The following is a 15,656-nucleotide window of genomic DNA, read 5'->3' as shown; positions in this document are numbered from 1 at the left end:
ATTATTTTCCCACTTAAAGACATTTTCAAGCCCCCCTTTTTTTAAGGTACGTTCTAAATTAGTACTTATTATCCTTCAAATGCCGTTGGAATTGAACTTTTTCATTTTTTGGGCCTGCAAATGGGACATAGTACCTTTAATCTCTTTAGATACCCATTAAAAATTAACCCATTGCCTTCGGGATGCAGATGGTTGCTGTATCAAGTCTATGAGAATGAAAAAGTTCAGGAGTCAACAGGTTAAGATTCCCTTACCTTGATCAAGTCTTGCTTCATGTCCTCCAAAGAATATGTCTTCTTCTCCTTTGATCCTTTGTTTGCCTGTGTGAGAGAAAGGAAAAGAAAAGATGAAGATGAAAACTTCATTATTATATCACACAGTTGCACTGGAGAAACTGGAAGAGGAACACTTGTTATATATTGGCATGAAACAATATAATAATGTATGGGAAGGCTTATTGGGTTTTAAATGAACTTGAATATAGTGGTTATAAAGATAAACCAATTTGTTTCCAGTTTGTTAAAGCAGATGTACGCACATGTACTGGTATATTGGGTAAGAAACAAAATGCTGTCATTGATACATATTGGATTATCACACAGATACAATAAGTAAATGCTGATTTTCCCCCACATTTATGGGCTGAGATTATGTAGCACAGTTAATCAAGTATTTTCTAACAGTTCCATGCTATTTGGATGTCCCTAAATAATAATAAAAGGTCTGTGTGTGTTTGTAGGGGGGGGGGGGGGCATTGTGCTCTAAGAGACATTCTGTCAAGGTGCCAATCAACAATCATGCATATTCATGATGAATGGCCACACCCACACCTCAGCGCATCTATTCACAAGCCCCGCCTCCATCTGAACACTGGATATCGGTGTATAATTGCAGTACATGTACTTCATGACTGATGTTAGTTCTGCCACATTATACACAATAATTATCTCTCTCTCTCTCTCTCTCCCTCTATCTATCTACTTCCCCTCCTCTCTCCTTCACCCTTACTCCTCTCCCCATCTCCTCCCCCATCTCCTCCTTCACCCTTACTCCTCTCCCCATCTCCTCCCCCCATCTCCTCCTTCACCCTTACTCCTCTCCCCATCTCCTCCCCCCATCTCCTCCTTCACCCTTACTCCTCTCCCCATCTCCTCCCCCCTTCCTCTCCCCCACCTTCACCAATGCCCCTTCATTCTCATTCTCATTTTCATTCTCTCTCTCTCTCTCTCTCTCTCTCTCTCTCTCTCTCTCTCTCTCTGTCAGGGATGCCAGTTAGAATTGATCAGAGGGCCTGAAAATCACCTAGAATGAGCTATTTTGTACACAAAAAAGCCCAAACTATGGTCTGAAAATAATTCGCCAGGGCTTGAATTCAGGCTATTGCCTGAAAACTGGCATCCCCGTTCTATTTGGGTCTATATCTCTCTAGATCACTTTTCATTTTTCCCCACTCATTCCCTGCAGTCAATTAAACATTTTCTCTTTACAACTCTTTATTCTTTTCTCTCTTCTTGATACAAATTCCATAATTCCATTATGTTCCATAAAATTCATGAATCCAAGCTTCATTCCCCCTTTTCAATCCAGTTCTATCGCAACCAGTACTGTAATTGGCGTAGACCTACCCTTCACCCTCCTTGGGGATCATTTTTTGGAAATTAATATATTACCATGTATGACCCAGTTTGAACTTATTATTAACACTTGGTGACTCATCGAGGAATTCCCTCTTTAAAAAAAAAGGAAAAAAGGAAAGAATACTAATAACAAAGAGAAAAATAATAAGCACTATAAAAAGCTAGAGTAGTTTCCCTGAACTTTATCCCCCACGTGGCTCTAAGAAAGGATAAAACATAAAGATCTGAAATAGTTGTCCATCTTTTGAAAGACAAGAATCGCAAATCAAACAACCCCATTTGGATGACTAACTGAATTAGTCATCTTCAGTTATCAGGAATGTTTTAGATGGGCTCTACAACTGCGATAACCTAAGCAAACAAGGGTCTCGACTTCTAAAATACAATTAATAGAATTTTTAAAAATACCACCTCCCCCTCAAAGACTTGACAACTCCAAGGGCACCCTAACAAATGGAAGAATTTTCCTTTGTCAAATTTGATCAGCTGTACCCCCTAGTGTTAACAGGGCAATAAACTCCATCATATTGTAATATTTGGGATGACTAAAGAGAGAAACTTGCAAAATCGTGATAAATGCTAATGAAAATGCTAAGCAATTTTGCGCTAACATAGTGAGGGGACACCACTGACAAAAAAGCCCCCCCCCCCCCCCAAAAAAAATATACATTCTCGGATTGCATGTACTTTTTGTATGACATTTTGAGAAAATAAATATTAAAAATCCTAACTATATATGATTTCCTTTGCAAGAGAAGCATGACCATAATTAAAATTCAAAAGAGAAAAGTTGGTGAAAAAAAGAGAAAAAATAATGATAAACGAGTGCGAGACACAAAAAGAGTGTATGAGAGAGAGAGAGAGAGAGTCCAAAAATACACAATCATAGTAGTTATCTTTTACAGATCTCCTAATTTCACACAAATGTTGAAGATAAACATGCTTTGTGAAAGGCTGCATTCAATTAAAACAAGATCTTCTTTCATTATAAATTGAATGCAAGGAAAAGAGCATGTTATTGCTAGTAATTATTATCCAAGGTTGATGGTCTTAAGAGGAGGTCGAGTTCTGGGAAGAGGTGAAAAATAATTTGTGAGCGTTATCATTGTTATTATGCAAGTGTGGAAGAACATCAGATACAAAATGTTCCCTGAAAAGCATAGCTCTTCAAATGCTTTCATATTCTAAATATGGCATGTAACAACAATGTTCGCGTAGCCCCATATACATATTTTTGTGTACAGGTGCTTGTAACTTTACCAAGACTGACCTTAGCTTTTTTTTTAAAACAACTCTTTTGCCTTAAAGTTAAATGACTTTTTTTTCCAAGTTTGGTATAAATCTGTAATGGTGTGAATGGGGGAAGATATGAATTACATCCTCAATAGATTAAAAGGAACAACAAGTCTCATCCTAATCCCTTGAGGTTCTTAGAACACCCTCTATTAAACCAGGGATTAATCCATCATTTTTAATTTGTCAGGACGGGAATACTGGGCATATCATATTATGGTAATAAAGGGATTGGGTATCTTTGCCTCAGATTCTAAATAAAATCCTGGATTTAGCTCATGCTGCAATCATAATTATAAACCTTTAGGTCAGTCAGGAATCCCATCCGATCGCCTGTCTGATCATCAAGATATTTGTGAGTGGAATTAGAAATATCAAAAACTGTTTGCCAAACGGTTTTGAACAGTTTAGTCTATTGGGGAAAATGAGTATGGTAAAACCTGTCACTCAAAGTTTTTTTAATTTTTTGAAGCCCTTCCTGAGCATTGTGAAGCGCAGTTTTTCCAGGGCTTCAATATTACACCGTATCACAGACACTGATAACAGGTAGGGTCATGCTTCTCAGATTAGTAAACGATGCCTTTAAAAGCATTATTAAGCAAGTTATTACAGACGGCCACATCACCTTGAAGACATGTGGACGAATAAAACAGAAGGTGAAGACATTTGAATAAAATACCCCCCTCGGGTGTCCGTAAGAGGAGCATTTATGATAGGATAACAAGCTTTTAAAGCCTGTCTGCCCTAGTTTGGCATGGAGGGATTTGACCTCCCTGCATGGTCACTGAGAGGTAGTTATCTCATCAAATCAGCTCTCAATTAACATAAGAAAAAGGGAACCATGGGGGACCAACAGTCACTGATTATGCATTGTTTGCTCTATAGAGGGCCAAAGTAGTTACAAGTAGTGCAGTCCCGCTTTAAAAAGGTTCCTGTAGTGCTTAGGGGTCTGGTTTACTGAAGCGATATTGCACAGAAGCGGGTGGCCATCCTTTGTTGTTTTTCAGTTTGCATCATGGTTGAAATAAACAAATCAATCACAGAACGAACGACACAAGGATTCTCTTGCTACAACAATACTTGGTTACTCTGAAACCAGTTGCCAAAGAGGGCTACAAAGAGGTCTGTGGTTGGCCCCAGACCATTTCCGGATTATTTGTCAATCCCCATATGACAAAACAACATAATTTTGTTATTTAATAATAACATTCTTTTACTCATCAAACTATTTTGGCAATATTGCTCTACCAGGTACTCAAAAGGCAATTTATCTTCATTTCTAGAGTGTTATTGATTTGAAACGACTTGAAACTAAAACAAAATAGGAGATACCGGTACACCATCGCCCTAGATGCATGGTTAGTATGATGACTATTCCCAGAATAGCATTAGCAATTCAGTCTGGGGATTAAGATTGTAATTACTGGCTTAAATAAAAGTCTTTTCATGTAAAAAAAAATTTTATTTTGTATTGTTATACATGTACATGTAGGTATGCCAGAAAGCTGAAAATTTTGATGAGCACAACATCAACATAAAAACTGTTTGCTAGTTAATTTCTAAAAACTGAAGATGTTGATAATGAACGCAATTGTTCTAGGAAAGAAAGAGGGGAAAACAACTCTGATAAATTGTAAAGCTAGTTGAATAATGCTTAATTGAAAGGAATTGTCCATTGAGAATAGTCTGAACAGAAACAGCACACACATACAAAAAAAAGAAAAAGAAAAGAAGAACAAAAAGTTTGACAAGTGATGACTAAGCACTGCGAGATGATGACTAATTTCTTTTATTTTATAAATAATATGAACATACTGTATACTTCATACACAAAGTTTAATAAGCCACTTATCGCTATGGTCAATTTCCAATATTTTTAGTCAAGTATGCTTCAAGATATTTTTCAAAATATATTTATAATGAATGACGATCCCTGCAAGACTGCAAGTACACTTGTTATGTCATGGGGGAATTACCCTGGTAAAATGCATGGATTGGAGTGGAGTTGGCACAAGAAAACAAGAGTGAATAATAGAAAATATGAAAGACAGACAGAGAATAACAAGAGGGAGAGAGAGAAAGAGAGGGGAACAAATATATGCATATAAAAGTAAAGGGAGAGAAAGAGAGAGAGAGAGAGAGAGAGAGAGAGAGAGAGAGAGAGAGAGAGGGGGGGGGGAGTGAGACACAATGGGATTTGTGAGGATAAAGAAAGATAAAACTTAGAGAGGAAAGGAGAGAGAGAACAAGGAAGGAAAGGAGAGAGAGAACAAGGAAGAGAGACAGAAAGAGACAAAAAGAAGGTAGAAAGAGATGGGAGAAAAGAGAGAAAGAGAGAGAGAGGGGGAGAAAGAGACACAGAGGCAGAGATTAAGATGTACTAAGCTTTGTTCCAGATACAGGATAAGGGCAGGATGCAAGCAAAAGAAAATTCAAGAGGATAAGCTTGAAGAGAAAGGGGGAGAGAATGAGAGAGAGAGAGAGACAGAGAGCAAAAGTAAGAGATGTAGTGACCATGATTTGGCAAGACATGAGACAGACGAGCCTCGCCTAAGAGCCGATGAAGATGCACTCGAGAGGGGCAGACGATGCCCTCATTGGCAACCCTCTGCAGACTAACACGTCATGGAGTGGATTTCCTTGACGACACTGCCAAGTGCGCGACCGACGAGACCGAGCGAGTGATGTCATGCTTCTCACGATGCTCCGTCCCTCACAACGCCACCCCCCCCCCCCCGTGCCTCTCTTCCTCATACTCTACTCCAAGGTGGCTTTCGCTCGCATCCTCCAAGCCCAGATTAGCACTTGCGAATGGCTAGAGGTAAACATACAGGCTACACCAAAGAGCATCCCTATCCTGTTGCTATTTATGGATGACAATCACGCAAAGCGGCGGAATTTAAGGGGGTCTCGTCCAAAGGTCATCGACGCCTTATCATCCCAACAACGCGACGGTGTCTGACCAGAGACTAGTGGACCCCTGGCAGGTTGCCTAGCAACAAGGATGCTCCCCCAAATCGTCTTGGCTTTGGAACTCTTCTGAAAAGTTAGCCAAATCTGAAGCGATTCTCGACGGTCTCGTCGCAATTATTCTTGAACAACACAAACAAATTGGACAAGACACTGTAACACAACTACATGTTATGGATCAGATACATTGTCTGTTGAAAGCAGAAAGGCCATTGAGTCATGTACCGATATAAAGTTAGCGCCCTTCTGGCTCTCGAATGATCATATCAGAAAATAAGGGTCTGCTTGGCATAGATCTTTAATGCCGGTCATGATAATGTTTAAATAATACATTATATATTTATTTTTTTAATGTTTATCCCTAGTATCTATAATCTTGGAAAAATACTTGGCAAAATGTTGGGCAGTTCAGCTCCACTTTGATTCTGGAATTGCTGTGTCTCTCTTGCAAGAGATATGACTATTCTTTATCATTTCATTTAAACAAGGGAAATTTTAAATCAAAGTGAATGTCCTTTGAATAATTCACCCGTCTTCAAATTATTAACTTTAAATGATTTTAAGAGATATATAAATCAAAGATAAAAGTAAAAAAATATCAGATTCCAAATATACAATGTACTTTTTTCTATGTTCCAAACTTTTAAAACACAGTGTACGATCAAGGTTTCCTTTTGCCATTCAAGAAGCATAAAGATTAAACATGTGAATAGAATCACAGTTTTAATCTCTAAATCTCAAATGAATTGCTATAAAGCAAGTTGAAAGTATTTTACAAACACCTCGAAAGATCAGCCTTTTCCAAAAATTTGACCTAGGAAGACGTTAATTGAACAAGATCTTAATAAAAGGGCTAAAGTAATCTTGAACAGTTGATGAATCGTGGTACAATATACACCTAATGGTCAGTACGGGTGATGAAAGGAAAAGAGAGAGAGAGAGAGCGTTTCAGATTTACTAAAGCTGAGTCACTTCTAGGAGCGAGAGCAGTAAATCAAAAAGCTCTTTCGACAATCAGAAATACCCACAATCAAACATCCGAGCTGCACTTCAAAGGGAACCGCAGCATTAACAGTAGACAATAACCCAGAGCATTGAGCCATTTGAACTCTGACCTCTCGCACACAATACTCGGTAAATCCATCAGAAATGAGCTTGATGCGAGTCGGGAACCCTCGGATGCACGTCGCTTCACAAATATCACCTTTAATTGTAATAGGGTTACGAGTAAACGGGGAGAAAGAAAAATACATTTCGGGCCATTGTGACTTGCAGTTGAGTCTTGTGGTTTTTCGCTCTCACAAAGGACCTGAAAATATTTGGCAAAGCAGCAATTTTTTGCCCCCCATCTTCATTTAGCGATGATATATGACAGCTACAATCGGAGAGGATGTGCAAGAAGAGAGGCTCATCCCATTAAAAAGGGAGAGAGAAAAAAAATGGCCGGGCCCCCCTTTCAACTCTAGGTGGTTCCAACGTAGAGCAATCAAACCGAAGATTAAAATGGGCAGCTTTTTGTGAGGGTGACGCGGCGCTATCGAGATGATATATGGCGGAGATTAAGCCCTTCCTCTTCCCATTGTTAGCCTATGTAGCAATCGCAATAAAGCGATATCTAACAAACAAATCTACTCACAAAGAAAGTACACACACAAACTTCAAGTACAGGAAGGGTTACCTTTTATAGATCCCCCAAATCACCACTCATTTCTACCAAAACAGTGATTGAACTTCAATTGATGGATATTACTTCTCTGTTCTTCTCTTACAAATTTCTCCCTTCCTCCCCTATTTTACTAGAACGAATTACCTTGGTTTGGGGAATAAAAAGGAGCCCAGATTCAATTGACTTGTGGCTACAGACACTGATTACTGATCTAAATCTTTTATCAAGTTTTATGTTTATGGACCAGAAAAGGATACAGAGGGTCCTTTCATATATCACAAATAAACAGTAAACTTACACTTTTTTAACATCCTCGTAAATTCACCCAAATGGAATATTCAGCATCACTGGGTTATATGGAACATTAATCTACCTCCAAATCGGTTCCCTTTTCGGGTCAAAAGTTTCACCTTAAATCACTCTGTTTATTTACTAAAATGTCTGAAGGATCTCCTACACGTATTAATTTATAACTGCTACGTTGCTTTTGCAACAAAAGGGAATGTAAGAAGCAAGAAATGGATTTAATGTTATAAATGTCCTCAAACACGCAAAATACAAAGTCATAAAAATTACTTGGGAAACATACACTTTGATTTGATTTGATTTACCACATTCCAGCAATCAGTCAACACATATTGTAAGCATCACATACACACATCTGCCTTTTAAACATGCATAACAAATATTGAATTTTGAAAAAATTGCTCAACAAGGGGATTGAGAAATGGCACAAGCACAAGATATGGGTGACTCTTCATTAATTAAAAAAGGTTGTCAATAACAAATCAGCTAATATTGGTGTTAACAAAGCCTTCCATTAACAGCAAGCACAAAGCATTGAAGCACTTCATAGAAAAGCACCTTTTATAATCTGAACTCTTCAATATTTCTATGACCCTAAACCATCAAAGACATTAGATGCACAACTTGTAATTTCATTCATGCACTCATAAAAGCTACAAGTACTAGTGCAACAACTTGGGGGGCTTTGAACCCAGAACCTTTTGGTTATGAGATTACTGCTCTACCACTGAGCCATAATCCCCTCTTCCTATTTAAGGAGGGTGGAAAGGGGCCATGGTTTAAGATTTACCCCCTACCCCATTAATACATTAATTAAAGATGCAATAATTTGGGTGGGTTTGAACCTAGGACCTCCTGGTTCTAAGTCGACTGCTGTACAACTAAGCTATCACACTGCCTCCTGTTTGAGATGGGTGGGAAGGAGGAACAGAATGAGGTTGGATGCTCTGCCTGCCAACCCACATAATGACAAAGATCTAGCTTACCAATCATGGAGCCAGAATGGCGTTAACTATTATAGTCTAACACAGGGTTAAAGATGAAATTGAGTTCTGGTCATGCAATTGCATTGTGAAGGAAACGGTGTGGAATCGATCAGAAAAGGCTTTTCAGGGAACATGTTTTATCTGATGTTCTTCCACACTTTCATATTAACAATGATAACGCTCACAAATTATTTTTCACCTCTTCCCAGAACTCAACCTTCTCTTTAACCCCCCTTCCGGCTCTGAACAGACAGTGTGTGGAAAGTCATTACCACAAGACCGATGCATAAGGATAAGGATTCAGATCATTTCACTTGTCTGTTAAAGCCTTTCTGCACTAGTTTGACCAGGAGGGATTAGACCTCCCTGCATGGCAGGTGGTTATCTCATCAAATCAGCTCTCAGTTACCATAAGAAAAAGGGGATCATGGGGGACCAACGGGTACCGCTTAGGGATTCTTTGCTGTATATAGGGCGCAAGTACATGTAGCTACAAGTAGCGCAGACCCACTTTAACAGCCAGAACAAAGAGTCAACTCCTTTCTGGATCCGCAAAGACAATGAACATCCTTACCTGTGACTTGGGTGTTCCCTTAGGTTTAGCCGTTCCGTTCACTTTGCCCTAGGAAAGAAAACAAAAGATTGAAATAGTGATTAGTAGCTTATCTTCCAGTATTCAATCACATTTTAAATCATTTTCCACAAAAGCAAAAACATTGTTAAGTTCATAAAGATTAAATTCATTCCAAAAAACAACGAGATAAATTAAATATTTGCAATAGAATAATATCTAACAGAGATGAAAACGCGGTATTAATCACAAATTAAAGCAACTTTATAAAGAAGTAATAAGTACCTAATATCAACATTTATCACTTCACAGATGTACAAAGAAAGTTTGAAAACAAAAGAACAGCAAGCAAACATACATGTACATGAAAATAACATATTTTCCAGGCAATCGAGACTTGCATATTCCTACAAAAGAGGTTGAAAAATCTAACATTTAAAAAAAGATTTGTTATCGAAAAACAAGCTTTAGATCATGTAGAGGGTCAATGACTCCAATACTGGTGATTTTTCTAATATTAGTTTTTTTCTTCTCTCCCTCTCTCAATTTTGAATCAAACAATCTTTGAAAATGAATCCGCTTTCATGATTTCAATGCTAATTCAAGTCCTTGAAAACATTACGCGTGCCTCACTCCAAACCAAACACCCCCTTTTCAGGGTGATTTTTCATAGAATTTTTGATTAGTGTGCTTTGGAGTTCACTGGGTCACTAAGTTTGCTTGAATGGGTACATAGCGAAGATGAAAGAGAAAGAGAGGAGGAAGAGAGAGAAAGAGAGGAGGAAGAGAGAGAGAGAGAATATGGCCAACAAAAATAGAAAGAGAGATGGGGGGGGGGGAATAGGAGAGAGGAAGGGAGCAAGAAGGAGGGAAAGGGAGATGAGGGGGAGGTGAAAGAGAGAGGCGGAGGGAAAGAGAGAGGCGGAGGGAAAGAGAGAGGCGGAGGGAAAGAGAGAGGCGGAGGAAAGAGAGAGGCGGAGGAAAGAGAGAAGGGGAGGAAAAAGAAAGAAGGGGAGGTGAAAGAGAGAGGGGAGGTGAAAGAGAGAGAGGGGAGGTGAAAGAGAGAGAGGGGAGGTGAAAGAGAGAGAGGGGAGGTGAAAGAGAGAGAGGGGAGGTGAAAGAGAGAGAGGGGAGGTGAAAGAGAGAGAGGGGAGGTGAAAGAGAGAGGGGAGTGAAAAGAGAGAGGGGGCGGGAAAAGAGAGAAGACAGGGCGGGAGAAACGGGGGAGGGCAGGGCGAAGGGATAGAGAGAAAGATAGACTGAGAGACAATAGTCATGAAAAATACAAGACAAGAGATGACTTATTTAAGCAAAGCATGAAGAGCAGAGAGGTGGAGAGAGGGGGAGAGGGGGAGGGGCAGAGAGAGAGAGACAGAGAGACAGACAGAAAGACAGATAGATACAGCTCCAATGATAAAGTAGGGTGGGATGGGATGGGATAAGAAGGAAGATTTTTACACATGAATTTATGTATGCTTCTTCAAATAACTAGTGGACAAAAACAGATTTGAAACACACTGTATTATCACAGACGGTGCAGAAACCCCCTTTTCACTAGAAATAGTGATCTCAAACAAACACTTGAGCGGCTTTTGTGATTGAATCATTATCAAAACTTATATATTAGGCTAGTATATATTCCAACTCTACTATATTGCCTCAAGAATGCTGAACAAATACACCAAGTAAAAGGAACACCTAACGTGAAGCAGGTGTACTGAAAATGCATGTTTCATAGGACCAAATTTGAACGGATGATAACCGGGATCTTTGGTTATGTAGGATGAAATACAGGAACAGTTGATCATTACCGTAAATTTCCGTGTATGAGACGCACCCCACTTTTGGGGGGCGAGAAAAAAAAAAAAAAAAAAAAAATCTTGTTCCTGTGTTTAAGACGCACCCCGACTTTCCATTTTTTTTCGGCGGAAAATAGTGTGTCACAGAGAATTACGGTACTAAAAGTCTACGTCCCAATTAACAAATCCTAGGTAATTATGGTAATAATATCAGGTTCTAAAAATAATGAGTGAAAGCTTCGACTCACAAGTGGGTAAAGATTTCTGCTAGCATTTAAGAAAACCACACTCAAGATTGAGATTTTTTTTATTTCACTTTTTTGTCGTGTTTGCCGGAATGTGAGAAATATAGAAGATTTTTTTGCTTGCATTGTAAATGCAGCTCATGACTCATCAGGGGGGTGTTTCACAAAACTTGTCATCAGTGACAAATGACAAGTTTTGTTATAAGCTACTGAAATCCTTGCTTCTGATTGGTTATCAACAGATTTGTCACTGATTTTTTTTTTCATTTGTCATTGAAAAAAGGCTTTGTGAAATGGGTCCCTGAATTCCACACCGAAGATGTGGCATACTATAAAAGTATATACTGGTATTCTTTAGTTTGATATTTCGTATATATATATTCCTTAAAATAGAAATCTAGTTCATACATAAATATAAAAGAAAGATCCTGACTCATTTATTTACCATCCAAAGAATGTGGGATATTTGTCTTTCCTGACAAAGATATTTTGTTAGATATATTCTGTGAAATAGCTTTCTGTTGCGAACATAAATAAAATGACTCATTTAAATGAATTATTAATACCATCAAACATGTGGCATGTATTATGTCTTTTATCTGATAATGATAAATTCCCTTGATCAATCTTAAATGATTAATGTTGTTAAAAAGCAATTAGTCAAACTGGAATGGATGCTGTAAACTCATGCCCTTTACCCCCATCGAAACGATAGCAATGATAACATGCTTTCATTTTAAAGTATATCTTACGATGGAGCATTCAATAATTCTTGTTTTGGATGATGAATTTTTCAATCAATCATAACTAAAACAATCTTAGATGAATGAAAACTTAGAAGAATAAAAGCTGTACCTTTTTAAAGGCTACAGGATTTTCAAGAGAGGTTTTTTTTTTACAAGAGATCAGTTTTCTTTCTTTAAATTGGTAAAGACATCACTTTGTGACTAATAATACTTCCACTACAAAGGCAAGAACACATCTTCTAAAATGAAACTGGCTGCATAAAATATGAAATAATGCTTTGAAAAAGCCATTGCCAATTTGTGTTGGAAATAAAGATTTAAAATACTTAATAAAGAGAGAATAATTTGTAGACATGTTACATTTTTTCATACATTTATACAAAGAGAGAATAAGTTGTAGACATGTTACACTTTTTCATAATTTATACAAATCCAAAATTGCCAATGGCAAGCCATAAGGTATAAAGGATTGCATTGCTTATTGAACTTTCGTGAACATTACATTAACATAATCCAATGACAATTTCAATCAAGAAAGCACAATAATCCATTGAAAATTTGAATGGCTAACGTAAAGGCCATATTTAAAAATCCTTTTGTTACAATTTATAATATCCTTTTGCTGTAGATTTTCAAGGGTACTATTTAAGACAGAATTTTTAGTAAACGTGAATGCCCCTGCAATGTATTTAAAGGGGAAAATAGAAAATAGAAAAAATATACATGTATTCTTTAGAAGGCATTTAACCATCCATAAAAACTAGAAGAGGTATTTGATACATCAACAATGAAAGAGCATTAAAAGGGGAAAATTAATTTATTTGAAGGTTCAAACGGAAGTTGACTTCAAAATTGAGGTTTGTGCATGCTTAATTTCTTTTGCATTGAGTCTGCTAGTGAGCTCGTCAGCCATTTTAACCTTCATTGAGAAAACAACCTTTTTTAAAATCACACTTACTAATGCACTGCTCAAATGAGACCATTGAAGTTTTAAAGTTGAAGTTTTAAAGTTGAAGTTAGCGAAAGCTCAAAGTAATAAACAATGATCAACTTAAACAACGATGGGGTGCATACAAAGAATGTTCACTGATGTTGACAAAGTGAGAAAAAAAAAGAAGAAAAGCCTACTTAACATGCTATTTATATTCTTGTTAAGCATGTGATGTTGTTGTGTATCACATTTCAAATAGCATTCAAAATAATTTCCCACTTCGGACCTTAAATGAATTCCGTTCACCTAACTCAAGCCAGAAAAATAAAGGTTTAAACTTTTGAAGAAAACAAAAATCAGTTTATTCAAACACAAGCTGTCATATTGACCCGTTTCTCAGCCTTCCTGATGTATTCTCACTCTCTCTCTTTCTATCTCTCTCCCTCTTCTTTTCTCTCCGTCTCTTAAAATAGAGAGCTGCAAGAGAGGAAATACCATTCTTATATGCTCGAATCCAGCTTAAAGGCCTGAATACCAGAAAAGAATGATACCTCATTTAATCCAAATATCTCTTCAAGTTTTTTTAATATGCTATAACTAAAAATTCAAGATAGAACTCACTGTACAAGCTATACAGAAAATCCAGAAAAATTGATCAAATATTTTTTTGTAAAGTTTTTTCAAATATGAAGGAACACTGATGAGCAGCTTTAAAAAAAAAGGTAATTTCTTCAAAAATATTTCAATTTTTTTGTATCAAATTCTGATATCAAAATATCTTGGCTGTTTGTTTTTACATTCCTTTAAAGATGGACTTTTTTTTAAAAGTCAGGTTCAATATGGTGTCACTCATATTTTTACCCCGTCGCAGAAAAATATATCACTATCAATATTTGGTTGGTGAACTTCATCAGCAAGCGAATATTGGTTCTTGCAATCTCTTAGATCATCAAAAATATTCCTTTCTCCCTTGCAATAGAACAACTCTCTTCCTTTTGCTCTCGATGAAAGCATAGTGTGAAGGAATTTTAAATAGAGGGGGTAAACAGAATCATAAAGGATGTCTATGACGATGATGGATGATTCTTAGACTGACATACACAGTACGAGAGAGAAATCTATTTCATTTGTGCTGCCCACGCCTAATAAAGTGTTAGCCTATCCCACACAGCTCCTCAATCACCCTACAACATTAACCTACATGTGCACTTCTTTCTCCCCATCTCTTTCCCCTTATCTCTCTCTCTCTCTCTATCTTTCTCTCCCTTCCTCCCTCTCCTTCTCTCTCTGTCTCCGTCTCTCCATCCCTCTCCCTCTCTCTCTTTTACTTCCTAGCATTGTTGCATGCAGGTCCTATTTACATTGCACCCTGTCAAAAACTCTTTTTAACAAATCAAATATTGTACTTATTTGGGGTGATTTTGCAACTTTATCTTTGTCACAGATCAATTGATTTTGGGTCCCCATGGTATTGTGAAAGTCAAATGCATACCTTTGTAGATTAAAGTCCCATCCCCCTTCTTCCTTCTCTTTTATACCCCCCCCCCCCTTACATGAACAAAATAAAAGTAGCAAACTTATCCCCCAATGACTTCGACTTGTAATTGTAAAAGAAATAAACCATCTTCAGTGTGCAGCACAATATAAGTGCACACACGCATTTCACCTGTGCACAGTTTTTGTTTCACTACATAAGGTTCACCACAGATGGCAGTATTATCAATATTCCACTGGTGATACACAGAAATAAGACAATGCTAAAAATGTGGCTCCATATATTATACACACGTTTTCCTAGCTAATACTGAACTTAAAACTGGAATTCAGATTAGAAGAAAGATGGTTAGAAATTACAACGTAATGGGTAATAAAATGCAGTCTTTGTCAAAGTTACTATTATTTTTAAATTAACAAGTATCCATGTTATCATAATGATAATAATATTGCCAAATTACCCAAATACCTTTAAAACAAATACACTTTAAATGACTTAAACAGTATTTTAGCATTTCAAACTGTTATCAACCTCAAGCATGTTGAAGTCTGCAGTAGATGCTTACTCAAAGTACAAAGATAATGGTTTCTTAAAATGGCTACATAACCAATGTCAGTTTCGATTACATCTTAAAGCTATTCTTGAGCTTCCAATAATTAAATTACAACTCCAAAGAAAAAATTGTTACCATTTATTCTAAATTGAATATCATGCAGTAAACTGGTTATTTGGAATTGTTGCAGGAAAATACACTTAGAATCGCAACTCACATTTGCACTTTATAAGACCACAAAGTTAAGACAGTGCAGGGATTTGCAGGTCAATTTTCTTAGTTTTTGTTTTTGTTTTTTGCTCATAACTTGGATATTATAACTTTTCTACCGCAATTATTTAACTGATGTCATTCATTTGGGGTCTTGAATACCGTATTTACCGGCGTAAAGGCCGCACCGCCGTATAGGCCGCACCCCCGATTTTGACATTAAAAATAAAAAAATAAAAAAAATAATT

General features: G+C 37.3%; 1 protein-coding gene across 2 annotated transcripts in view; it reads right to left on the bottom strand.

Annotated features, from left to right (window-relative positions):
- LOC105443132 (mitotic apparatus protein p62) overlaps positions 1-15,656 on the bottom strand; it is a 55,880-nt gene that overhangs the window by 15,988 nt on the left and 24,236 nt on the right. For both annotated transcript variants that reach the window (XM_030985460.1, XM_030985462.1), the window contains 2 exons: positions 9,433-9,480; positions 255-320 (listed from right to left, as the gene is read on the bottom strand). In XM_030985460.1, the coding sequence (XP_030841320.1) occupies positions 255-320; positions 9,433-9,480 (114 nt within the window). The remainder of the gene's footprint in view (positions 1-254; positions 321-9,432; positions 9,481-15,656) is intronic.

Source organism: Strongylocentrotus purpuratus, unplaced genomic scaffold, assembly GCF_000002235.5.
Source record: "Strongylocentrotus purpuratus isolate Spur 01 unplaced genomic scaffold, Spur_5.0 spur5_scaffold_15, whole genome shotgun sequence".
Taxonomy (NCBI): domain Eukaryota; kingdom Metazoa; phylum Echinodermata; class Echinoidea; order Camarodonta; family Strongylocentrotidae; genus Strongylocentrotus; species Strongylocentrotus purpuratus.
This window is presented reverse-complemented; position numbering and strand designations above follow the sequence as displayed.